This window comes from Crocuta crocuta, unplaced genomic scaffold, assembly GCF_008692635.1.
Source record: "Crocuta crocuta isolate KB4526 unplaced genomic scaffold, BGI_CrCroc_1.0 scaffold159, whole genome shotgun sequence".
In the NCBI taxonomy this organism is placed as follows: Eukaryota; Metazoa; Chordata; class Mammalia; order Carnivora; family Hyaenidae; genus Crocuta; species Crocuta crocuta.
The window spans coordinates 2,612,176-2,639,545 of NW_027533263.1; the positions used below are offsets into that span (position 1 = coordinate 2,612,176).

A 27,370-nucleotide genomic window follows, 5' to 3' on the forward strand; every position below is an offset into this window, starting at 1 on the left:
ATGCCTAGAATAAACATTATCAAATTTCCTACAGGTTTGAATCTGTTTGCCACAGAACAGAGATTATTAGGAAAACACTAAAAATGTTGCCAAGATTGCTAACTAGAATTTTAGCTTAAAATAGGCTTATGAGATAAAATGCTCAGATTAAGTGTTGCATGGAATATATACTAAAAATGATTTGTTAGTTATCTGAAATTAAAATTAAGTGGTATTCTATATTTGTTAAATTCGACAACCCTTACCTTAATTTTTTTGAAAGTGTTTTAAAGGCACAAGAACTATGAATATCAGCAGGTCAAAGGCTTTGAAGCTCAATAAAAACAAATCCAAAAACAAGTCTGAAAGATTCTGGATGGACAATTTGTCAAATGTACAAAATCTGCTTTTTATTTTAAAAAAAATTTTTAAGGTTTATTTTTGAGAGAGAGACATAGTGTGAGCAGGGGAATGGCAAAGAGGAAGGGAGACACAGAATCTGAAGCAGGCTGCAGACTGAGCTATCAGCACAGAGCCCAACACAGATCGTGAGATCATTCAACTGAGCCAAAGTCGAACACTTACCCGACTGAGCCACCCAGGCATCCCAAAATGTTCTTTAAAAAGAAGTTCAAACCAACTTTCCCCAAAAGGGAAACTATTGTTCATTACTGATATAGGTGAATACTGCAGAAGAAGACCGCTTTAGATACTACCATTCAAAGTAGTTTAAAGAAAAAGAAAATGCCAACCCTTTAAATTTCACAGTTAGAATGAAATACTCTTTACTAAAAGGAAAAAAAGCTCACCTAGAGATTGAAGATAGCCTCGTGCCAAAATTCCATCAAATTCAAAGCTCATTTCTGAAGTAGAATTAGTGGCTGTTGATTGAAATAACAGGCCTATGAATGAATAATGACAGACCTGTAACCTTGACGAACCATGTAACTTTTTTCAACTGCTTACATTTATGGGTAACTCTTAAGAAGTTAAGTTAAACCCTGATTGCTTACTTGTTCCTCATCTTTTGATAATGTGACCCTTTACAAATCTCTGAAGTCTAAAATATTTTATGATAGCTGTGTAAAATATTGGTTAAAGAACATTCTTTTATCTCATGTCACTAAAAATCTCAGCACTTCTATTTCTTTAAAGATACTGTTTGAGGGGCGCCTGAGTGGCTCAGTTGATTAAGCGTCCGACTTCGGCTCAGGTCATGATCTCACAGTTCGTGGGTTTGAGCCCCGGGTCGGGCTCTGTGCTGACAGCCAGCTCAGAGCCTAGAGCCTAGAGCCTACTTCAGATTCTGTATCTCCCTCTCTCTCTGACTCTCCCCTGCTCATGCTGTCTGTCTGTCTGTCTCTGTCTCTCAGAAATAAAAACATTTAAAGATATACTGTTTGACATTTATTATAGGCAGTGAGGTCACTCAAGGAGACAATCGAAGACTGTTGGGACCAGGATGCAGAAGCTCGGCTTACTGCACAGTGTGCTGAGGAGAGGATGGCTGAACTTATGATGATATGGGAAAGAAACAAATCTGTGAGCCCAACAGTCAATCCCATGTCTACTGCTATGCAGAATGAACGGTAAGACCTAGTGGGGTTTCGCATTCATCAGCCAATATTGAAAATTGAGGCTAAACAGAGAATAGGAAAAATGTATTAAACCAGTCTAATAGGCAATGATTAATTCATACACTCTAACATTATACTTTTTCTTTCAATATGCTCGTTTTTTCACAGAGATTTTTGTTTGGTACAAGTGCAAGATGGAATCTGTTTTTCTGTATCTCAAAATACAGTAAAAGAGGCTAGTCTTTATTATTATTAATGCTCCTACTTCCCTAAAATAATAAAGGCAAACATTTTCATAGTTCCAAAAATTTGTAAGCACTTCTACATAAATTGTCTCACTTATTGTTTGTTGTTATTATCTCTCTTTCTCTTGTTTTTAAAATTTTTATTAATTTTTAAAATTTTTAAGAGAGAATAAAACTATGAACTTGCCTGTGTATCTAACCACTGTTTCACTGGAGACTAAGGTTTCTATGCTTCCTATCCAATGCTCTTTTGTATAGAATATACTAGTATTACTTTTACATGAAAGCAATTCATAAGGTCTTTCTATCTCATCATGAATATTATTTTATGAGACATTTCTGTCAGAACTATGATTTTTGGTTCTAAATGAAAGGGCTTTTAAAAATTTTCATTAAAAAATTGGAACTTTCTTTGTTTCATGTTTTGGGTGGGAATTTTCCCACTAGGTTATTTTATTTAAAACATGTTAAAATTTTTTCAGAAAAGCACCCAGGAAAGTGTTACCAGAGAAAACTGAGATAAAAATATACTTGATTATTAAATTGGGGGGGGGCTATTTTCTATTTTTCTAATTTCTAGGAGCAATTTGTATTATGAATTGTAGACCCAAAATTGGGTTTACACTGCTTATGTTTAGATTTTTAAGTACTTTTGAATTTTTCCTGAATGGTAAGAAGAAGTCCTTGATGTGACCCCCCCCTTCCTTGTGTTGCCCAATTTTTGCCCCCCGATCCTTCAGCTCTATGCTTTACATGCTGTTTCTCGTGTCCAGTCACTTCAAAATAGTTTTCCCTAAATCATGGTTCATTCTATAGTCATTCTACTCTAGGTTTCATTGTTTTGAACCTTACCCCTCCCCCAGACCTCCTGTGCCATACAACTGTTTTTTATTCTTCACCTTCCTGTCATTCCCCTCATAACTTTATCAGTCATTCTTTATAGCACCTCTCTTCCTTTAGCTGCTGTTTTTCTCCTATAACATTTGTATCTATTAATGTTGCCATTGTTTAATTAAAGCTACGCCTGGCTTTTATTTTAAATAACCCAAATAAATTAAAGTGTAATGCTCAAAAACCATCCCTCTCAATGTGTTGATGGCTGTGAAGACCTGGAGAGCAGTTCTGAATTGTTGTTCCTTTATCTGAATGTCTCACTCTGCATTATACTCTAAGGCTGTAGGACTTTGATTGATATGGCTCAGTTTACCCCCAGGAAGATACATTTCATTGCTAGACTGCCTCTTAATGAAAGCACTTTGGAACAACCTAAAAGCTTATATTCTTTATGCCATTTGGCCGTTGGAACTTAATTGGTATTGTATTTGTTGAGTAGCCACAATGATGTATCTAGGATTGTAGGAGTACAAAAGAAATATACACCATGGCTCCTCCTCTCATGAGGCTTTATGTCTGCTTGTGGAAGAATACAATTCATAAAAATATATTTGGTAGTATTATAAAACTATAGAGAACATTTTTAAATTAACTCACAAATAAAAATAATGAACATCTATGAAATCATATTTAGATCTACTTAAGTTTTCCAGTAGTCTTAAATCATATAAAGCTAGCATTTAGCAAATTATTGATACTTGATTATGTGATCAGAATTTTTAAATAACTTCTAGAATAATATGAGTTAGGAATAAAATAAAGAGCAGTTCATACTTTAAAATCAGAGGTCTTACGCTTGGAGGGTCCGTTTGTCATAAATGTACATTCTCAATGTGGCACTTTTTTTCTTTCTTTAAGCAACCTGTCACACAATAGGCGTGTGCCAAAGATTGGCCCTTATCCCGATTATTCTTCTTCCTCATACATTGAAGACTCTATCCATCATACTGACAGCATTGTGAAGAATATTTCTTCTGAGCATTCAATGTCTAGCACACCTTTGACTATAGGGGAAAAGAACCGAAATTCAATTAACTATGAACGACAGCAAGCACAAGCTCGAATCCCGAGCCCTGAAACAAGCGTCACCAGCCTGTCCACCAATACAACAACCACAAACACCACTGGCCTCACTCCAAGCACTGGCATGACCACTATATCTGAGATGCCATACTCAGATGAAACAAATCTGCATGCCACAAATGTTTCTCAGCCAATTGGGCCAACCCCTGTCTGCTTACAACTGACAGAAGAAGACTTGGAGACCAACAAGCTGGACCCAAAAGAAGTTGATAAGAACCTCAAGGAAAGTTCTGATGAGAATCTCATGGAGCATTCTCTTAAACAGTTCAGTGGACCAGACCCACTGAGCAGTACCAGTTCTAGCTTGCTTTACCCACTCATAAAACTTGCAGTAGAAGTGACTGGACAGCAGGACTTCACACAAGCTGCAAATGGCCAAGCATGTTTAATTCCTGATGTTCCACCCACTCAGATCTATCCTCTGCCCAAGCAACAGAATCTTCCTAAGAGACCTACTAGTTTGCCTTTAAACACCAAAAATTCAACCAAGGAGCCCCGGCTGAAATTTGGCAGCAAGCACAAATCAAACTTGAAACAAGTAGAAACTGGAGTTGCCAAGATGAATACAATCAATGCTGCAGAACCTCATGTGGTGACAGTCACAATGAATGGTGTGGCAGGTAGAAACCACAGTGTTAACTCCCACACTGTCGCTACCCAGTATGTTAATGGAGCAGTACCATCTGGCCAGACAACCAATACAGCGGCACACAGGGGCCAAGAAATGCTGCAGAATCAATTCATTGGTGAGGATACCCGGCTGAATATTAATTCCAGTCCTGATGAGCATGAACCTTTACTGAGACGAGAGCAACAGGCTGGCCATGATGAAGGTGTTCTGGATCGTCTTGTGGACAGAAGGGAACGGCCACTGGAAGGTGGCCGAACTAATTCCAATAACAACAATAGTAATCCATGTTCAGAGCAAGATGTTCTTACGCAGGGTGTTCCAAGCACAGTAGCAGATCCTGGACCATCGAAGCCCAGAAAAGCACAGAGGCCTAATTCTTTGGATCTTTCAGCCACAAATGTCCTTGATGGCAGCGGTTTGCAGTGTAAGTGCAGGGATCATTTAATCTCTCCTGCTTGTCTTTCGGGACAATTTAAATAATTAATTAGATAAAATCAAATTGTGTTTCAACTAGCAATTACTTATTTTTACCACTTTTGGAAATAAAATAAACCACTTGGTTGGACCTCAAAAGTAATCAGACTATTGCAAAGAAAAAAGTAATTTTTTGTTGCTGATAATGAAATAGTCAATGTCACAATAGTCAGAATAATTACCAACTTAATACATACTTTATGTAGCTCCTGGTTTATAATGCAGTTTACATAAATACTGTGAATCATTGAGATTAAGTAAATACGTGTTTAAAAGCTTCAGGTAAGGGGCACCTGGGTGGCTCAGTCAGCTAAATGTTTGACTTCAGCTCAAGTCATAATCTCACAGTTGGTGAGTTTGAGCCCCACATCAGGCTGTCTGCTGTCAGCACAGAGCCTGTTTCAGATCCTTTGTCTCCCTCTCTCTCTTCCCCTCCTGTGCTCATGCACATACTGTCTCTCTCTGTCATGCGCATGCACTTGTGCACTCTCTCTCAAACATAAATATTTTTTTAAAAAAACCTCCAGGTAAAATGATGCCAGTAGAACTTTTGAAAGAGTTTGTTGAGTATATTAACATCTATTATAGACACATGTAGATTTTATCAGACTAACCTTAATAAACCTTAGAAGTCCAGAGAAAATTCAGAAAAAGTCACTATAAAAAAACTAAACTTGTTATGGTTTTTTGGGTTTTTTTTTTTTTTTTTTAGTGTCATCTTTTTCAAGAGATGTGTTGAGCCTCCTACATGCCTATAGCATTGTGTCATTGGGTCCCCTAGAAATCTAAACAAATAACTCAATACTTGGTTTCTGGCTGTAAAGAGGTTATCACACAAGACAGGAGAGCTTACCAAAATCTTTAACAGTCATCATTATACAAAACAATTTATCTTTTAGACTGACAGCACTTTATGGGAAATAAAAGGAAAGTCATGTTTTATGGTTGTTGTCAAGGACTACAAAATGGGATGAAAGGATTTAGCGCTCAAAAATTAATCAGCAGAGAGGCACCTGGGTGGCTCAGTCTGACTTCGGCTCACGTCATGATCTCACGGTTCATGGGTTCGAGCCCTGCGTCGGGCTCTGTGCTGACAGCTAGCTCAGAGCTGGAGCCTGTTTCAGATTCTGTGTCTCCCGCTCTCTCTGACTCTCTGACCCTCCCCTGCTCACGCTGTCTGTCTGTCTGTCTCTCTCTCAGAAATAAATAGTAACATTTAAAAAATTTTAAAATTAATCAGCAGAGGGGCACCTGGTTGCATGTAGAACATGCAACTTGATTTTGGGGTTCGAGCCCCACATTGGGCATTACTTAAAAATTTAATCAGTAGACTCAGGTTATGGTCTCACAGTTCATGGGTTCGAGCCCTGCGTCAGGCTTGGTTGCTGACAGCTAGCTCAGAGCCTGGAGCCTGTTTCTGATTCTGTGTCTCCCTCTCTCTCTGACCCTCCCCTGCTCACGCTGTCTCTCTCTCTCTCTCAGAAATAAATAAAACATTAAAAAAAAAAAGTCAGTAGAATCTAGCCCTTTGCCAGAATGGCTTGTATCATAGATCAATTGACACACCTGTGGCAGGGCTTCATATCACTAAAATGTCTTGTCAGGTGTGGGAAAGGGGAATTACTAGAAAATTTATATTATATTTATGTCATTCTTCTGAAAATATTATATGCCAGATGCCTTTAAAATTTGATTTTTTGGTGGGTGCCTGGGTGGCTCAGTTGATTAAGCAATGACTCTTGATTTTGGCTTAGGTCTGATCTCCCGGTTCATGGGTTTGAGCCCCAGAAACCTCCTTAGGATTCCATCTCCTCCTCTCTCCACCCATCCCCCACTTGCTCAAGCACATCTCTCTCTCTCTTTCTCTCGCTCTCTCTCTCTCAAAAAATAAAATTAAAAAAATTTGATTCTCTTTGAACATTAATTAAAATGGCTCAATGCATTTGTCAAGTTAGGATCACTACCAATAACCAAAGGATTTGAGAATACAGTTTTCATTTTCTCCTTTATTTTTGCTTGCCCTGTAGAATAATTCAACCAGTTATAAAAACATTGGACTTGAAGAGTCTCAAAATAAGTTGGTTAAGTTTTTTTTAGAAAATAATTACCTGAAATTATGAATTTCAAGTAGTAATTTTTAAAATATCCTGTAGATATTAGTCTGATCTGTTCTTAGGTTACAACCCTAGGTTTTTACTATTTTGAGAGTTTCTTTATATATAGTTTATTTTTCTGTGCTTTTATTTCTAGTAGGTGAATCAACACAAGATGGCAAATCAGGATCTGGTGAAAAGATCAAGAAACGTGTGAAAACTCCTTATTCTCTTAAGCGGTGGCGCCCCTCCACCTGGGTCATCTCCACTGAACCTCTGGACTGTGAGGTCAACAACAACGGCAGTGACAGGGCAGTTCATTCCAAATCCAGCACCGCAGTTTACCTTGCAGAAGGAGGCACTGCCACTACTATGGTGTCTAAAGATATAGGAATGAACTGTCTGTGAAATAGTTTCAAGCCTATGGAGTGAAATTATTTTTTGCATCATTTAAACGTGCAGAAGACATTAAAAAAAAAACTGCTTTATCTTCCTGTCAGTATCCCCTCCTACCCCTGCAACAGGACTTGCTTTAAATAGATTTCAGCTATGCAGAAAAATTTAGCTTATGCTTCCATATTTTTTAATTTTGTTTTTTTAAGTTTTGCACTTTTGTTTAGTCTCATTAAAGTTATATTTGTCTGTTATGACCACAGAATTATATGTGTGTGTATCAAAAGTGGTCTCAAAATATTTTTTTAAGAAAAAAAGCAAAAACAATGTATTGCTGATAATCAGTTTGGACCAGTTTCTAAAGGTCATTAAAACAGAAGCAAATTAAGACAGGTTTGACTGCAGTGGTGTCTGGTATCCATGTTTTCTTTCTGGGCACAAGCTAGTGTATATGTTGAACTGTTCTGAACATATTACCTGTTGGACATTCTTTTCTCTTGTGTTTCGTTTGAACGTGCAATAGTCTATAGTTCACAAATAAGCTTTCTTATAAGCTCTCTTCCTAACAGAGTACACATTCTTCCAAAATTTTTCTGCCCCATCTCCCATACTTTTGGCAGGTCAGTTCTATGACAGTGAATTTTGCACAAGAGAAAGCAGCTACCTGATTTCTTGCTTTCTCTCTCCTAATGGAGAATGCAGAAACATTGTCTCAAAGGGCTCTAGGGGAGGAACTACCAAAACCTAGTTTGAAATGCCATTTCTTTTAACCTTCCAAGTCCTAAACGTTTCTTTCCAGGCATTTTAACAAACATATTTGTTTATGGTTTTTGGAAGTTCGTAAGAGAGCATAGAACAAAGTAGATGAAGTCAAATATTAGCCTTTTTTCATTTTATTTTATTTTTATATGTGTGTTCATGTTCCATATTCATTTATTTAAGAAGCACATTTTTATCAGAAAACTTACAGAGCTATACTTATATGGAATTTTTAAGTAGGTAGATGGTTAAGACTACATAGTGTTAATAGCCTTCATTCTCTGAATAGGCCATCTTTGACTCAAATAAAATTACATTTCCCATTTAAAATAACTTCAAAAATAATTTGTAGTTTTGAACTAGTAGTATCTTTTTATTCCCTTCCCGAGCAAAGCCTGGTGACTTTATCTGAAAATGAGTCCTCTTCCCATGACCTAAAACACTGTGTGGAAAAATCATTCATCTAGCATGCCACATCCCTGTGGAAGGAAGGATTGCTGCCAAACCTATCATTGTTGAGCAGACTGAGGCTTACCTCTCTTTTTTCATAACTGTTTCTTCACTAATCCTATTTTCATAATTTCTCTTTTTGTCAGTTTTCATACGATCTTTGATATGTGAGAAGCATTTATTATTTACATTATAATAGAGTATACCTTTTAGTGATAACATGTTATGTATCCTTCAAATCATATTGTCTTTAAAAGCTTCCTTTGCTTCTTTCATTACTGATAACTGTCTCTAAACAACACCTCAACATTTTTTTAAATAAAGCACTTTATGTCAAATAAGGGACTTTTTTTATAAGCACAAATTATTTTCTATCAATTTGCAAACAGTGATGATCTCACTTAATTTTTCCAAATTCTCTAGATAGATGTTATTTAACTAAGTTCTAAGATTTCTCTGGGAGATAAAAAACCAAGAGGAAAACACAAATCCCCATATACTTTCTTTTAGGTTTTCATCTCCTGAACAATATTTTCTCACTCATATTCTTCTGTCTTTACCATTTAGCTAATGACAAGCCAAATTTCCCAATTTTCTGTCCAAAATATTTATGATTTACTGTATAAGCCTTCTTTTACTTTTTATGTGCGATGATCCTATGAGTTAGATGTTATATCACTTAACATTTATTCTAATGGATGGCTAAACACAGTTTTGAATTTTTAGAATTAATATTATTTTTCTAGTGCCCAGGACTTCCACCTGTTATGTTTTATTGACCCTTCTATTGATTCAGATTCTTAACATATTTTTCAGTCTTCTGGAATAATTAGTTATTCTTCTATCAATGAAACAAATTGTTTATATTCTTTCTCACCAAATTTTCACTTAGTTCTCTTGCCTTTAAATGTCTTTGAACTGTATGTCAATATTATTTGAAAACATTTGTAGGTATCTTTGAGTCAAAACAAATTATATTCCTTCTCCAATTGAAAGCATTGAGGATGAATGACTATTTGAGATCTAACTTATCTTTTCCTGACAGAAGAAGAGTTATCTTACACTCTACCTTGTGTTTAGGCTAGTAGGTTGTAATTTTCTAGCATTTTTTTGATGTTTAATAATAAAATGCTTTTAAAAATTAATATACCAAATTAAAAGAATCCTTATAAGTTTCCCGTTTCATGCAAGCATGTTTAAAACAAATAATTCTCTTTCCCTAGTTTTTTAGTAGACTCTGGAAAAAGTAGAAGTAGAAAGTGTAGATCATTTTAATAAATTTTAAATTAAATTTTACGTCAGACGGATTCAGAATCTGTAATCTACAAGCAAGCAAAATTACTTAAAATACTTGGTAACTTTATTCATCTAATAATAAATGGTTCTTGAAGCTAATATTTAACTGCTATCACAAAATTTTGCATGTAGAAAAGCATTTGGGTCCTTATGAATAAGATATTGAATGAAATAAAATGTTTAATGAATAAATATTAAAATTCATTTTGCTAGTTTTACAGCCTCAAAAGCATCATAATTGGTAATCAAAATCTAATATTAATCCCTTAACTATCCTAATTGTATATCAGAACTAAGTCATTGAAAGAACTTGATTTGAATTGTGTTTAAACAATAATGAGTAATTATAAATCCTAACAGTGTTCCCCCTTTTAAATTCATAATTTGAGGGGGGGAACATTATCAGTGTAAAATGTTATGTGAATGCACAGGAATTAAATAATGCTAACTGACAATTTATTATATGCTGAATGCTGGGGTATACATACTCAATATCTTTTAATCCTCATAGCAACCATTTGAGGATTATAGTTAATATTCCCACTTTACAGATTGAGGAAACTGAAACTAAGAGAAGCTAAGTAATTTGCCCAAGTTCCACATCCTAGTAATAGAGAAAGCTGGATTTTAACCTCGGGGTTACCTCTCTAGATCTCTTTCACCCACACTATACTGCCTACACACAGTGTGCCAGAATGTGTAATATATTGTCATTTTGTAAGAAATTCAGATTATTGCACTCCCAGCACCGTTGTGGCTTGTATATAAGCCAAACCAGATACCTTAATGACTTTAGAAGTTAGGCAAACATACAGCCTGTAGACATGTCTATGCTGACTATTACTTGAGGAATAATTACTAATTCAAGATAAAATTCAGTCCCCCATCTGCCATCATGAATCTCAAAATAATTTCACTTTTCTTCACTCCTAATATTCTTACATTGCAGACAGAACTAAATGTAAAGTAAATTTTAAGGGACAAGTGAAGGTGGCTTTTGGGAGCAGAGAGTTTCCCCTAACTTGGTTCCAGACTTGATTTGGAGGAATTAATTTAACACGGACTGTAAGTCTCATCAATTCTTTGACTCCATCTTGAAAATTTCTGCTTGTGATAGAAAGTTTTATTAATCCAGAAAACTAATTGAGAAGGATATAGGAAGGATACAAGGATCATATCTTTCTTATAAAGCAGTTTCAGTAGCTTCCTTACATGTATACACTTATTCCAGAAAATATACATTGTTTGTGAATGTGAAAATAACTAAAGAAAGGTGAGAACACACAAGCAAGTATGTGTTTCAGTGGGAATTGTCACAAAATTTGACAAGTATTTGTATTTAAAATATTTTCAAGTTTGGTATCTAAAGCCAAATGGAATACCCGGTAGGCTGCAGTTATTTACTGAACTTCACATTCTCTGTAAACCTCTCTTCAAACTCATTTGAAATGGAAAAATATTTCAGTACATTTTGTCTTTCTTTATATTTATGGAAACGAATATTTCATTGGAGGTAGTTAGCTCCTAGAACTTGAGATTACATTGTATTTCTATACAACCTTTTATAAATTCATGTTGAACTTAAAACCAGTGATGTGCAGGTGATTGCATAACCATTCACAGATTACTATATCTATTACTTTATCTTCCAAAGCTAACTTACTAGAATCTGTACACACATTAGTTGATTATCTAGACCTGTCATTCCAGAAATTGTGTAACACTCCCACATATACCCCAAGAGGTTTATTTCAGACTGAAATGGGTCTAAATATACCTTTTGCTGTCAGTTTGCTCTTTAGCAAATAAAATTGTCTTTTAATTTGTAGATTCTGAACAATGCAAACTTTAACCAAAACTACATGATCTACTCTTAAATATGTTCTTTGATTTAGTAAATCTGTCAAATTACTGTTTGAGCTAGTTACACAAATGTTATTACCAAATGAAGGCTTTTCTATAGCTTTTCAGATTAAACTAACAGAAGAAAAGAGGAAATCTCAGGGTGCTGTGGTGCACCTACCCATTACTTTCCTTCAATCACCTCTTTCTGACTTACTCTTTCTCTTGGTTATCTGACTTGCAATCTTCTGTATCAGGAAAATTTTCTTCATGTCTATTCTGCTTCTCTCCTGTTTCATCTTAAAAGCATTTCTCCTCTCCACCACTAAAAAGAGAGTGAGTTGGTCATCTTCTCCAGTATTGCTTTTCTTCAGTATGCTTCAGGCTTCTCAACATCTAAGTTCTTCAGACAAAATTACTTTCGTTTCCTTAGCTTTTTCTTCTCTGCCCTATTTTAATAACTATTTATGCTTAAGAACCTAAAATTATATTTTATGTTCTATTCAAATTCATTACTCCAGTTAAGTAATAGTTCGGTAGAATAGAATTAAAAATTAGGATGTTACCGTTTGATAATGAATCCAACCATCAGATTGTCAGAAAATCAGTACTTAATTTAATTTTATATTCTCTAACATTTTCTATTGTGGAGTTTTACAGTTTTATATTCTCATTAGTTAAAACTAAAAAGCCATGCATACAGAATTGTATGTAATTTTGCCATTAAAATTTTTAAACTATATTGCAGCAAGCTTAACATTGTGATTGAGCCACAACATTTTACATATTTCTTTGTATCAAATGTTAAACACAAAATGCAAGATTAACTTTCAAAAACCTTACAGTAATTAGGTATTATCTATGAACATTTCTGCAGACCACTTTTGAAATACTTATTATTTTGCATAGACTGGACTATAACAATTTTCATTTAACTTTTAAGTGGCTGGCTAAAATTGAGTGTGCATATAAAGCAAAATTTAGGATTTTATCTCATGGCTGATACATTTGAAAATACAGAATTCAGAAGATTTTATGCTGTGTGTTAAAATTGTGCCCCAAATCTATCAGATCTTTAAAAATTACAATTCTGTTATTACTATGATGTTCATAATGTTACTATGAACATTATTGTGGTGATACTCATTTTTAAACTTAATTTGCAACCCAGATTCTAACATTTGGGTAAGAGAGAAGGAATCTTTAGAAATAAATCACATCACTAGGGCGTCCAGTTTATGATTGAATTTTTAAGCAAATTACTGGATTTTAAACAACTTCTTTAAAATGTTTCAAAAGGCAACATATAGATTTGTTTTCAATTTATTTGTACTTTTAAATTTCAGAAACATCTTCATGTTTTAGACTCACTCTGTAAACCTAACATTACTTAAAAACTCAGGGCCCTTTTCATCCCTTTGCACATGAGAAACTTTGATTGGTAGTAAACAAGCAATTAGTCCAGTTGAATATTTAAGGTGTTTGTTGCACACACATTTCCTTTAATGTTTCATCTTATGATTTGACTTAATTTTAATAGACATAACATCAGATTTCATTAATCATAAAAACTTGCCCCATTCTATAATTACTGAATAGAGGGAAATGACTCAACAAATTGGCTACATGTTGCAGCATATTTAGGCCTTAGAGTGGAAACACCATCTTAAGACCTTTTCTCTTCTTTGGGTAAATGGTTATACATGATGGGACAAATCATTTCATTTTGCTTTGTTTTTTAATGGGAGAACTTAGTAAAGTAGTTCCTCTGAGATAAAATTTAACTGAGGTAATTTAACATTATAAAACTGTCTTCTAAAAGTGAATTAATGAGTTTATAGTTTTAGTAATAATTTGGATGGTTTTAAGAAGGTAACGTATGGTAAGCTATTTATCACTTTCTCAGATCCAAATGTTCAAGCTCCAAATTGATATGCTGTATACTTAAAATCCTAACAGTGATTTGTAACCAGTCTCTTGTCTCAGGCTCTCTGCCTTATTACCAATCCTCTTATGTATGATAGGGAAACATATTTTTAAAGAAGCCTAATAATAAAACTAAATTACTAAAAGATGTAATTCAAAGATAGGTTCCAGTTAAAATTGAATTGCTTGGCTTCTGTGGCTTTTCTTTTTCTCGTCACATTTATTTATTTAAAGTTTTTGTATGCCTTGTTGTCATGTTTCCATGGAAATTATATTGTGTAAGTGTTTGTATAAGCTGGAATCATCCTTAATTTTCTGTTGATAATTTTTCAAATGAAGATAAGTGGATAATTGTAAAGTACACTAACTCTTAGGGTGTTGTAGTAGCTGAAACATGGAGATGTGTAGCTGCCATGGTTTTTCTGAATGGACAGGAGAAACATAAGCTACAGAGTATTCATTTCTGAGGATGCTTTTCTGAAATAAGAAAGGCTGAAAATATTGGCAATTCCTCAGAACCCTCTTTCTTGTTAACGGGTATCTTTTGTTGGTGTGTTTTGCTCTTACATTACAGATAGAATATCATATGAATTTATGAAAAATTACTTTCAGTTATTTTGCTTTTGTAAAAGCCGTCTGAGACCTTGCTATGCTGTATAAGTTGTGTTTGATGGATCAGTGTGAGTATGAAATAAAGCAAATCACTTTTCTTTTGTATTATCTATGGATGCCACTATGAAAGCTGACATTAAGCCACTAAAGAGTTTTTTATGAATAATTGTAAGTAAATGCTTTGATATATATAAACCTAAATAAAAAGATTGTATTGCTGCAGAGACATTGGAGAAGGAGATTTTAGGACAGTTCTTTAGGTTTAAAAAAGGCTTGCTGTAAAATGGTGCATTATTCCATTTATTAAAGATCATATTAATGACAACAATGATTGTATCTTTTGATTTTATGAGGTCACCAGAAATTAAGACTATTGGTGTGATATTTTAGGTGTTTTGTACCAGAGTAGTAAATGTCCTAATGTGACTGTCATTACTCAGCGTAATAACATTAAAAAAAAATCAACTAACGTTAGAATAGTAGTTGCATACTTTCTGTTTGTCAGGCACTGTGGTAGTTTTTCTACATATGTTGATAATCCTCATAGCAATCCTACAAAATACAATATTATCCCTGTTTTAAACATTAAAAAAACTGTTGCTGAAGAAGTTAAATATCTTGTCCAAAGCCACAGAACTGGTTTGAGATTCTAATGAATTTTTCATTTTGCTTTGAAATACAGTTTTCAATCTCTGATTATGCCAAGAGAATTCAAAAATAAAAGTGAAAATGGCCCAGTGGTTAAATAGAATAGCCTGGGACATACATGAAGCAATTTGCAGTTACTGAAAAACTAGCAGGCACCAAAATAATGATATCTATTGGCCTAACATTATGTTTGTGCTAACCATCATCAAATAATCTTTTCAGTTAGATCCTTGAATTTTTATAAGTCTTTGTTAAAATGCAATATGAGTTTTTGAAAGCAACACATTGTTTTTGACTCTAGATGAATCCAGTGTATTAGCTAGGTGTCTGGAACCAGCATGTTTTGAAAGAGTGCTAGATTTGGGCACATGGCTGGTTCAGTAGAGCCATGTGAGCCTTGATATTGGGAGCTGAGTACAAGACCCACATAGAGATTACTTCAAAAAAATAAAAATTTGGGGCACCTGGATGGCACAGTCAGTTAAGCGGCTGACTCTTAATTTCAGCTCAGATGACAGTCTCATGGTTTATGGGATTGAGCACTGCATTGGGCTCTGTGCTGACAGCGTGGAACCTGCTTGGGATTCTCTCTGTCCCTCTCTCTGCCCCTCCCATGCTCATGCTCTCTCTTTCTCAAAATAAATAAACTTAAAAGAATTAAAATTAATTAATTAAGATATTACCCCAAAGAATAGAAAAAAAGTATTGGACATGTCTTATTTAGATACCAAGGGAATTTTTGCTTCAGGAGAAGGATGGCCTACTCTAGTAGGCTCTGTTGTCACCTGAAATAATATTTTAAGAATAATAGATTTGGGGTATCTTTTCCCTTTTGATTTGCATGCACAACCTTACATTATAATGTTTTAGGCACTGCTGCAATTCTCTACAAGACATTCAGGATGATGACTAAATGTCGTTAGAGAAACTATGAATATGTAGGCTTGAGAAAAATGTGTAATAATGATCTACTGAAACTTTTAATAAGGACTTATCACAAGTAAAATTATTTTCATTTACACCTATACCTATCTGATCCATCTTCCTAGTTTACATCCTCTGCAAGTGACTAACTTAAGCTAGTGATTAATCTTTTAATTCTAATGATTAATATTCCTCTTTATTCTCTAGTGCTTTTCAAATTAAATTCTATATTTGGGTAGCTTTCATTTTATTGTTATAATGTATTATTCACTTTTTTGAAATTGAATCAGTGTTACTAGATACCAAAAAGAATGATATTATTCCTGTCCCCCAGGAACTTAGACCATCTTGTGGTGGAGGGAAAGCCTACACAAGAAATAGTTACATCCAAAGAAGACGACATGTAAGTGCCCAAATTAATGGTAAACTGTATGCTCAATATGTGTTTGAAGAGCCAAAGAAGACTTTTGTAAGGAAATTATTGCTGAGCAACATCTTGAAAAGATGAGTGGGGTTTTAATAGCGTAAAGGCAGAATATTTGAAGTGATGAAATAAGGGAGAATAGGGACTGGAAATTAGGCAGAACTAGTTCCAAACATCTTTTAAAAGCCAGGCCCAGATGTCTAGACTTGCTGTAATAGATAATAAGGAGACCACATTTTCTTAATAAGGAAGGACCTTGACAGTAATTTGAAGAAGTTTGGACTGACCAGTATGCAGGATAGGTGGAAAGGAAAGTGATTGGACTGAGGGCATAAGAGAAACTACAAATAAAATATAGTTTCCATTGTGAATAGAAAATTCCTTTCTCAGAAGAGCATCAAAATATGTTTTTGTTTTTTAATATTTATTTTTGAGAGAGACAGCATGAGTAGGGGAAGGGCAAAGAGAGAGGGAGACACAGAATCCAAAGTAGGCTCCAGGCTTGAGCTATCAGCATACAGCCTGATTCAGGGCTCGAACGCAGGAACTGTGAGATCATGACATGAGGTGAAGTCGGATGCTTAACCGACTGAGCCACGCAGGTGCCTCAAAATACATTTTGGATACCTAATGTGCAATTGTAAAAAGTGCCATAGTAGAAGGTAAAAGACATAGCCCCAACTTCAAGTTGCTTGTTGTTGATTTGGGGAAAATTATAGTACAGGTTATAAGTATTATGGCAGAGTGAAAATCCAGTGTATTACAGAAGTACATGGCAAAGATACCTAATCCACTCTTATTGAGTCAGACATAATTTCTCCTTTCGAGAGAACTTTGCTCACTGTCTTAACATAGGAGTGGGAATTAGGCCCTATAGAGGCCTGAGAGGATGCAGCTTTTCCAAGGGGATTGGAGGATATTAAATTGGAGTAGAATTTGGGATACTAAGGGAGAGTATGAAGAGAAATGGCCCAGAAGAACCCAGATGACCCAGATGGGACTGTATCACAGACAGGCTAGAATGATATGCTAAGAGTTTGGACTTATCCTGGAAATCACTGGAAGAGTTTAAGCAGAGGAAGTTCAAATTAGGTAACTCAGCTGGTATTATAAAGAATGAATTGAAAGGAAGGGATCTGATATAGAAACATGGAAACCAGTGTGGTGCTGGCAAGAGATCATGAGAGCCTAATCCAAGGTTGAATGATGAAAAGGAAGAGGGAGTAGATTTAGTCAGGATTAAAGACAGGCAGTGGGATGAGCATTGTAGAGGTGAAGATTGTAACTTCAAGGTTCCAATATGGCATAGGACTGAGAGAAATTAAAAATATCAGAGAATGTACAACTAAGTGCCTTCATAAGTTTCTTAAATAGGACAGTTTTTACACCATGCATTCAGATTTTTGGTTCCAAAAATATATGGAGACACCTTTTACCTATTACCTGTAGAAATGCTTCAAGAACAGAGCCTTCCCTAGGTAAGTCACACAGAAGTTCAATTTTATCTTTTTGAGTAAGTGCCTTGTTAGACCAACTTGTTGCATATACTATTGTACTAGGGCATTGAGGGTAGCCCTCCTGATAAAAATGAGTATCAAGAGCATCTGTAAAAGGAGCAACAGCAGGGGTGCCTGGGTGGTTCAGTTGGTTAACTGTCCAACTCTTGATTTTGGCTGAGGTAGTGATCTCGTTCTGGGATTGAGCCCCACGTCTGGCTCTGTCTCTCTTTCTCTCTGTCCCTCTCCTGCTCTTGTACACACACTCTCTCTCTTAAAATCAGTAAATAAACTTAAAATACATAAATAAGTAAATAAAAAATTTTTAAAAGGAACAATAGCATCAAAAAGATATCCTAAGATGGTAGTTGGTGAAAAGATAATGAGGAAGTTGTAATGTGTGATCTTCCAAGATGGTAGATGTGTGTCCTTCTCTTGCCCAATGTTTCCTTCTCCCATCAAGTCCTTAACCTACTTAACTTCTCAACCCTGGAGTCATCCTTCCCTTTCTATGGAATTAAAAAGGAAGATAGAAAAGCATAGAAACTATTTCCTATTCAAGTAAACAAGTATCCCAAATGTGTGGTTTGTTTTTAATTGGATAAATGGAACAGATAACAGAGGAAGTTATCTTTTGCTTGACAACCTTTCCATAGATTGAACCAATCCATAATTTATGTAAGACATCATGGAAATATACCTCAATTCCTAAGAAAAATATATTCAAGAAAAATTATTTTCTTTAAACTTAAAAACCATTTTTAATGTATATTTTTGAGAGAGAGAAAGACAGAGTATGAGCAGGGGAGGGACAGAGAGAGGAAGACAACAGAATCTGAAGCAGGCTCCAGGCTCTGAGTTATGAGCACAGAGCCTGATGTGGGGCTTGAACTCAAGAACTGTGAGATCATGACCTGAGCTGGTTGGACACTCAACCAACTGAGCCATCCAGGTGCCCCAACAAATTATTCTCTTCAGATGTCATGTAGAACTTCAGAACTACTTGGGTTTTAAAAAAATTTTTTAATGTTTATTTATTTTTGAGAGAGACAGAACACAAGCAGAGGAGGGACAGAGAGGGAGGTAGACAAAGAATCTGAAGCAGGCTCCAGGCTCTGGGCTGTCAGCATAGAGCCCAATGCGGGTCTTGAACCCATGAACCATGAGATCGTGACCTGAGGTGAAGTCAAACGCTTAACTGACTGAGCTACCCAGGCACCCCTTAGGTTTTTTAAAGTAAAAACTTAGGTTTTAAAGTAAAAGAAAATAAATTTATTAAACTGGTTTATTCATGACACTGGTGATGCCCTTTCGGAGTCACATATTCTCACATGCATAAAAGTAAACATTTTCAGTAAAATTTTAAAGTAAAAACTGTTAGATGTATCTCCTTAACTCCCACTGCCTTTTCTTAAATAACATTCAAAACCCCACTGTGAGCTGTTGCAATAGGCATTCAGTCTTTGTTATTTTTCTCCCTCCTATAAGCAATTTTATGCTCTGTTGCCAGTCCTCTTGTCAATATTCTTACCAAATTACCAATAAACGTGAAATTCCAAGTTGCAGCAATTTACTTTTTTTTTTTTTTTTATCTTTCACCACTCTACTAAATAGTTTCTAGTTACTTCTTTACTTTATCTTCTTACTAGATTGTCAGCCTTTTGTATCATGGAGGAAGTCTTATAATTTTTTTCTGTCCCTCAAGTACTGATTTTAATTGATTGATATGCTGATACCAAAATAGCTTTTTAAGTTTTAAGAAGAACTTATTCTGCTTATCAGGTCTCTTTTTCTTTCTTTCTTTTTTTAAATTTATATTCAAGTTAGTTAAGATGCAATGCAGTCTTGGTTTCAGGAGTAGAACCCAATGATTTAATGGGCATTGAGGAGGGCACTTGTTAGGATGAGCACTGCGTATTGCATGTAAGCGATGAATCATGGAAATCTACTCCCCAAACCAAGAGCATACTGTATACACTGTAAGTTAGCTAACTTGACAATAAATTATATTTAGAAAAAAACCAACAACTCTCTTACATATGACATCCAGTGCTTGTCCTGAAAAGTGCCCTCCTTAATGCCTGTCACCTACTTGACTTCCCACCCACCTTCCCCCTCCAGCAACCCTCAGTTTGTTCTCTATATTTAAGAATCTCTTATGGTGTGCCTCCCTCTCTATTTTGTCTTATTTTTCCTTCCCTTCCTCCACATTCATCTGCTGAGTTTCTCAAATTCCACATGAGTGAAATCATATGATACCTGTCTTTCTCCTGACTGACTTATTTCACTTAGTGTAATATATACCCTCCAGTTCTATCCACGTTGTTGCAAATGGCAAAATTTCATTTTTTCATCACCTAGTAGTATCCATTGTATATATAAACCACATCTTCTTAATCCATTCATCAGTTCGTGAACATTTGGGGTCTTTTCATAATTTGGCTATTGTCAATAGCTCTGCTATAAACATTGGGGTGAAAGTGCCCCTTTGAATCAGCATTTTTGTATTCTCTGGATAAATTCCTAGAAGTGCAATTACTGGGCCATAGGGTAGTTCTATTTAATTTTTTGAGGAACTTCCATACTGTTTTCCAGAATGGCTGCACCAGTTTGCATTCCACCAACAGTGCAAAAGTGTTCCCCTTTCGGGCGCCGGGGTGGCTCAGTTGACTTCGGCTCAGGTTGTGAGTTTGAGCCCCACCTCCAGCTCAGAGGCTGAAGTTTTCTTTGGATTCTGTGTCTCTGCCTCTCTCTGCCCCTCCCCTGCTCATGCTCTGTCTCTCTCTGTCTCTCAATAATAAATAAACATTTTAAAAGAGTGTTCCCCTTTCTCTACATCCTCACCAATCTGTTGTTTCTTGAATTGTTAATTTTAGCCATTCTGACTGGTGTGAAGTGGTACCTCATTGTGGTTTTGATTTGTATTTCCCTGATGATGAGTAGTTAATCAGGCTTCTTAATCTGAGTTCTCTATGTACTTGAAAGTTATTTAACTCTAAGTTATTCAATGAAGTGAAATAATTCTGACAGATTTGTGGCATATCTTTAGGGCTAAAACTGACCAAAATGATAAGCACTTAGAGAATGTGTGGATGTGAGATATATCTATATCTGAAGCCAGAGAGAGAGTTTTAAATAAACAGGTACCAATATTTTCAATAAACCACTTGGTTATGGTTTTAGGCTATGGTTTTAGAAAAAGTCAGAGTAAGTGGGTTTGGAAAATAGGTCCTTTAGTTAAATGCTTTTATCTTTTTTTGTTCTTTTACTACAGTGTTTTTATTCCTTACTTTTTCAGTTATGTTAATAAAATTGTAAAATTACTTCCTCAGGTACCCAAGCAACAAGACCGTTTACCACTTTGACCACCAGGCGGCTCCCTTATTTCATGTTCTAAAAACTGGAGATCTTCTTTTCAATGTCTAGTTGTGTTTTGTTAAATTTGGTTCCAATTTTTTTTGAATTTGAATAATAAGCAGAACAGCCTTCATGAACTATTTACATTAGAATAAGCCAATGCTTTGCATTGGCAGAGAAGATTGGGGCTACTAAGCAAAAGTCTACAGGTTACCCCTTCTCTCAAGAACAACACAAACACCAAGGGCAGAATTAACAAACAAGATCTTGTTAGGACTTCTCTTTAGTTCTGCAGTGAAACATAATTTACAATTCCTGAGACACTGGCATAGGTGTCTAATCCAGAGTTGTTTGAACATTTTCATGGAATACTAGCATTTGCCAGGATTCTATCAAAGTTTAGCAGAGTTCTATGAGGCATTTTATAAGCAAAGTTAGGTTTTAGATTAAAAAAGTTTTTTTAATCTTTATTTATTTTTGAGAGACAGAGAGAGACAGAGCACGAGCAGGGGAGGGGCAGAGAGAGAGGGAAAAACAACATCTAAAGCAGGCTCCAGGCTCTGAGCTGTCAAGCACAGAGCCCAATATGGGACTTGAACTCACCAACTGTGAGATTGTGACCTGAGCTGAAGTCAGACACATAACCAACTGAGCCACCCAGGTACCCCTAGGTTTTAGATTTTTTTAAAACCATTATTGTCTTTGTCTTGATAATTCACTTTTTGAGAAAACAATTTCTGATTATTTTCTCCCCTTATTTTCTCTTTGCTGATTATTTTCTACTTTAGAATTGCATTTATATAATATTCAGAGTTGTTGAACAGCCTTCAGAATTACTCTGTGTAAGTTCAGACAACAACAGATGTTGGCAAGGATGAGGAGAAAGAGGAACCCTTTTGCACTGCTGGTGGGAATGAAAACTGGCAGAGCCACTCTGGAAAACAGTATGGAGTTTCCTCAAAAAATTAAAAATAAAACTACCCTATGACCCAGCAATTGTACTACAAGAAATTTATCCAAAGAATGCAAAAATGCCAATTCAGAGGAGCACATGCACACCAATGTTTATAGCAACGCTATCGACAATAGCCAAAGTATGGAAAGTGCCCAAATGTCCATCGATGGGTGAATGGATAAAGAAGACATATATATACACACACAATGGAGTATTACTCAGCAATCAAAAGGAATGAAATTTTGCCATTTGCAACTACATGGATAGAACTGGAGGGTATTATGCTAAGCAAAATTAGTCAGTCAGAAAAAGACAAATATCATATGACTTCACTCGTGTGAGGAATTTAGGATACAAAATAGATGAACATAAGGGAGGCAAAGATAATATAAAAATAGGGAGGGGGACAAAACATAAGAGACCCTTAAATATAGAGAACAAACAGAGGGTTGGTGGAGGGATTGTGGGAGGGGGTTGGGCTAAACGGGTAAGGAGCATTAAGGAATCTGCTCCTAAAATCATTGTTGTACTATATTCTAACTAACTTGAATGTAAATTTAAAAATAAAGTAATTAAAAAAGTAAAAAATAATAAAAAGGATTACTCTGTGTATTACCATAAGAAGGAAAAAAGTATCATTTTTCTATTACTATAAAATTTTTTTGTCTAAGTTTCCATCAAGAAGCTTCAGATATATAAGGGTGAGCATGTCAAAAGAGCATGTGATTCTTTGTAAGTTTGTTGGTTTTTTAAATATTTATTTATTTTGAAGAGTGTGCAAATGAGGGAGGGGCATAGAGAGGGGGACAGAGGATCTGAAGCTGGCTCTGTGCTGTCAGGCTAACAGCAGTGAGCCAATGTGGGGCTCGAACTCACAAACCGCAAGATCATGACCTAAGCGGAAGTCAGACACTCAACCGACTGAGCCAACCAGGTGCCTAGGAGCATGTGACTTTTGATCTAAGGACTGAGAGTTCAAGCCCCATGTTGGGTGTAGAGCTAACATTACCAAAAAATAAATAAATAAAATAAAGTTAAAAAAAAAAGAAGAAGAAGAAGAAAATCAGAAGGTTTATAAACTGACTGGAGGTTCCTCAATTATAAGGACTTCCTTGGAGGAGTACCTGGGTGGCTCAGTTGGTTGAGCTTCAGGTACTTGATCTCAGCTCAGGTCTTGATCTCAGGGTCATAAGCTCAGTTCCCACACTGGGCCCCTCATTGGGCGTGAAGCCTACTTTAAAAAGAAAAAAAGAACTTATTTGGAATTTTATGTGGTAAATTCAGATACTGATATCTTCTTTAGTAAAGATGAAAATATAATAGTTAGGGATGAATGAGACATTGCTATATCTAGCCTAATAAACCAAAATATCCCAAATGATGAGGGATATAGTGTTGAGCTATATCATAGATCATAATTTGACTTGAATATGACTTCAGGTTACCTATTTCAGGAATGCTAGATAATTTTCAATATTATTTTATTACCCAAATCAGAGCTACTATTTTCTCATGTTCTCAAAAGAGAAATTATTTTCCCCCATCTTCCAAACATTAATCCTTTTGGATTTGAAGGCTGTTTCTACTATGTCACATTAATTCAAGTCTTCCATGTATTTCAAAAAAAAATTTTTTTTAATGATTTACTTATTTCTGAGAGAGAGACAGCATGAGCAGGGGAGGGTCAGAGAGAGAGGGAGATACAGAATCTGAAACAACTCCAGGCTCTGAGCTGGCAGTCAGCACAGAGCCTGACGTGGAGCTCGAACCCACGAACTGTGAGATCATGACCTGAGCCGAAGTTGGACGCTTAACCGACTGAGCCACCCAGGCGCCCCAAGTCTTCCATGTATTTCAAATAGGACCTCTTTCAACCTGAAAATTCTTAGCAACATGAAGCTGATTTAAAGAATTAAAATAAAAAATCAGGATTATGATACCTTTAATCCATAGATTTGTTAAATTCTAGAAATAACCTGTCCTAAGGTAGGTAGACTCTCACCAAATTATATTCTATCTAGATATTCATCTTAATTAGTTTTGATTTTCTGTGTCATTTATATATTTAACATGTAAGAGAAGAATACTTTATTCTCTGGGAAAGGAGTAAAATCATAATGAGCCTGGAGCTGAACTCAGCCAGTCAGCTCTATTTTGTTTGGCCTGTATAATAATTATTTTTTAATGTTTGTGTGTTTGTTTGTTTTGAGAGAGTGGGAGAGAGTATGCATGAGGAAGGGCAGAGAGAGGGAGACAGGATTCAAAGCAGAATCTGTGCTGACAGCAGCAAGTGCAATGTAGGGCTCAAACTCACAAACCGTAAGATCATCACCTGAGTAGAAGTCAAGAGTCAGATACTTAAAAGACTGAGCCGCCCAGGTGCCCCTGGTGTGTATCATATTTAAAATTTGATTTTATTTGAATGCCTTTTAGGTGGGCCTGGGCTCTTCCAAAACCCAGCAATTCCTAATCTTTGTAAACTTTTGATTTGTGCCCCCTGTTCCAGGAATTTCCATCGCAGGCCTTACACAGATGTAAGAGCCTAGAGGAAATGCTTGCCATATTGGAATAAACTCAAGAGGAAAGGCAGCCCTGGCTAAAACTGAAGGAAGCCTGCTTGTTTGCTCTCTCCACTGGTGAGTACTTTTCTTCTTCCATAAGAAGTCAACTCTTACGTCTTCATTTTTTCTCTATCTCCCTTTGAAACCTGCACATAAATACTCATTGATGGGATAAATGACTACTCATATTTTTAAGTCTATTTATTTGTTTTGAGGGGAGAGAGGATTTGAGAGAGGGAGAAAGAGAATCTCAAGGAGGCTCTGCAGAGCCCAGTGTGGGGCTAGATTCCACAACCATGAGATTGTGACTTGTGCCGAAATCAAGAGTCAGACACTCAACCAAGTGAACCACCCAGGCACCCCGCGACTTAATTTTTTAAGCCGTGTTATTATGTCCCAATATGGCTTTCTTTAAACCAAAACTAAACTTTTACTATATAAGCATCACCATGCCAAGTGGAGTAATCAGCAATTACCCCAGACTTGAACACTGCTTAGTTGTTTTTTTACAGAGACTTCTCTTTCTTAATGCTTTCTTTTTTAACTTGGTGGGAGAGATGATCAGCAAAAATAGAAAAGGAAGGCTACTCTTGAGAAAGGAAAAGGAGACAGAAAGTTTCAATTCCGCCTTTTAGAATGGTAAAACCAGAGAGAAGAGGCATCCAGAAATCATTTGCTGGTCAAACCCCTTGATTTATGGCAAACTGAACCAAAGATGTATGGAGCTGTGTGCCGCAGGCCTTCTCGGAAACTCACCTCAATGTCCTTTACCTTCTCGCCTAAAATCTTTTTGGTGGTAATTCTGGGCTATTTATTCTTTTAGTCGCTCATGTCAAAAGAAGCACTTGGTGATATGGTTTTAAATAGATAAATTTCAAAGTTAATGTAAAATCTCCCCTATAATTTTTCTTCTCTAAACTATAAAATCTCCTTCACCTTCCTGTTAGCCTTCTTATATGTCTTATTTTGAAATGCTCTCTTGGTTTATTGTTAATCTTTTTCTGTTTTGTTTCTACTTAAATTGTGGGGGTCCAAATCAGACCTTTAGTACCTTCAATTTTAGTGTATAATGAGTAACTTGCAATTTCATTCTGGGGAAGGATACTAATGCTACTAATCCTGCTAAACTGACCTTTCTAGACCAAAATTTGAGCTAGAGTCAAAAGGTGTATGTTTTAATATACAGCTTACAGATGTACCTCTCTTTAACCAAATCTGCTACCTGAAAACCTGGCTTTAAAGACTATAACATGATACTTTAGTCAAAAGGATTTACCAATACTTTTCTTAAACCTAAGCTGTTCTCTGGTACAAACAGTCTTTTTAGAAACACATTTATTATGCAAATTGACATGTTCTTGTATAATTTGAGAGAGTAAGAAGAAAACTATTTGTAATTTGAAACAATATAAAAGCTGCCAATTTTATAGAAAGTAACAGTGTGTCTTTATATCATGTTATTCTACACTGCTCTTTTTCACAACTTTCTTAGCAAGTCTCCAACCAAAAGAAAAATTTAAAGGGCTTCATTTCTGTTATCCTTCAGCTTAAGTAATTGAACTCCTCAATTCAGATAGTAGGTAAACAAATGAAATTAACTCCTCAATTAAAAAAAGAGAAAGCAAACATATGTATTAATAATCTCTCTTCCTTTTTTAGCTTCAAAATAGTTAGATTGATTTGGACTCTGACTATATTGTAAGATTACAGTTTAACTAAAATATACTAAGCAAGAACTTCCCTTATAATTCAAACAGTTCCTTGAATTTTTCAGATAAGCTCCACCCTTGGCAGCACTGATGTCTCAAAGTTATGAGCCAACACCCAAATCCCTTTTGTACCTGGGATTAGGGAACAATATTTCCGTGTGTGTGTGTGTGTGTGTGTGTGTGTGTGTGTGTGTGTGTGTGTGAGAGAGAGAGAGAGAGAGAGAGAGAGAGACAGACAGAGAGACAGAGACAGAGAGAGAGATTGAGAGAGAGCAACAGAGTCAGAGACAGATGACAAATTAAAACTGAGAAGACAGAAACAGTTACTGGATTCATAAAGCTCCAAGCCCAGAACACTTTTGATCCCTAGAGCAGTGGAAAATCCAGTTCACTTACATTGTTACCCAGAAGTTAGAAGTGGCAAAACATAGGGAACTTACTGTCCTAGAAACATAGCAGGCCACAGGAAATAAGTGGTTGGAGTGGGCTGCCCATTCTTTTCTGCTGGAAAAACACCCTCTTTCCACCTTTTCCCATGGAGCTAAGTGTAGGAAATTTCATGCTTCACTCTGTACTCACCAATTCTACACCTTTGTCTGGTCAACTCAGGAGTCTGCACTTCCAAAGTGGGTCACTTACTGTGCAGAATATATGGATTATTTTTAAACTGTTGCTTTATGACTATGATCTAGGTCAACCCTTGACTTCATTGTTGTATTCTGTCCCAATATGGCTTTAAACCAAAAACAAACTTTTACTATAAAAGTATCACCATGCAAAATGGAGTAATCAACAATCACCCCAGACGTGAACCCTGTTTGGTTGTTTTTGAAATTTGAAAAAAAAAATTATTTGTCTAGTCTTTTATCTTCTGTAAGTAGATACCAAGTAGAAATAAAATCCCGTCTTTAGTTAGTAAGTAGGCAGGTTATTTTGGAAAGAGATTAATCCTTACATATTAGTTACTTTTAAAATTGACTAATTCAGGGGAAACTGGGTGGCTCAGTTGGTTAAGTGTCAACTTCAGCTCAGGTCATGATCT

General features: G+C 35.8%; 1 protein-coding gene across 2 annotated transcripts in view; it reads left to right on the forward strand.

Moving 5' to 3' along the window:
• The window catches only part of BMPR2 (bone morphogenetic protein receptor type 2), a 195,767-nt gene extending 181,185 nt beyond the window's left edge, over window positions 1–14,582 (forward strand). For both annotated transcript variants that reach the window (XM_077747557.1, XM_077747559.1), the window contains 3 exons: window positions 1,396–1,568; window positions 3,554–4,833; window positions 7,134–14,582. In XM_077747557.1, the coding sequence (XP_077603683.1) occupies window positions 1,396–1,568; window positions 3,554–4,833; window positions 7,134–7,384 (1,704 nt within the window). In that variant the 3' untranslated portion in view covers window positions 7,385–14,582. The remainder of the gene's footprint in view (window positions 1–1,395; window positions 1,569–3,553; window positions 4,834–7,133) is intronic.
• The last annotated feature ends 12,788 nt before the right edge of the window (window positions 14,583–27,370 follow it).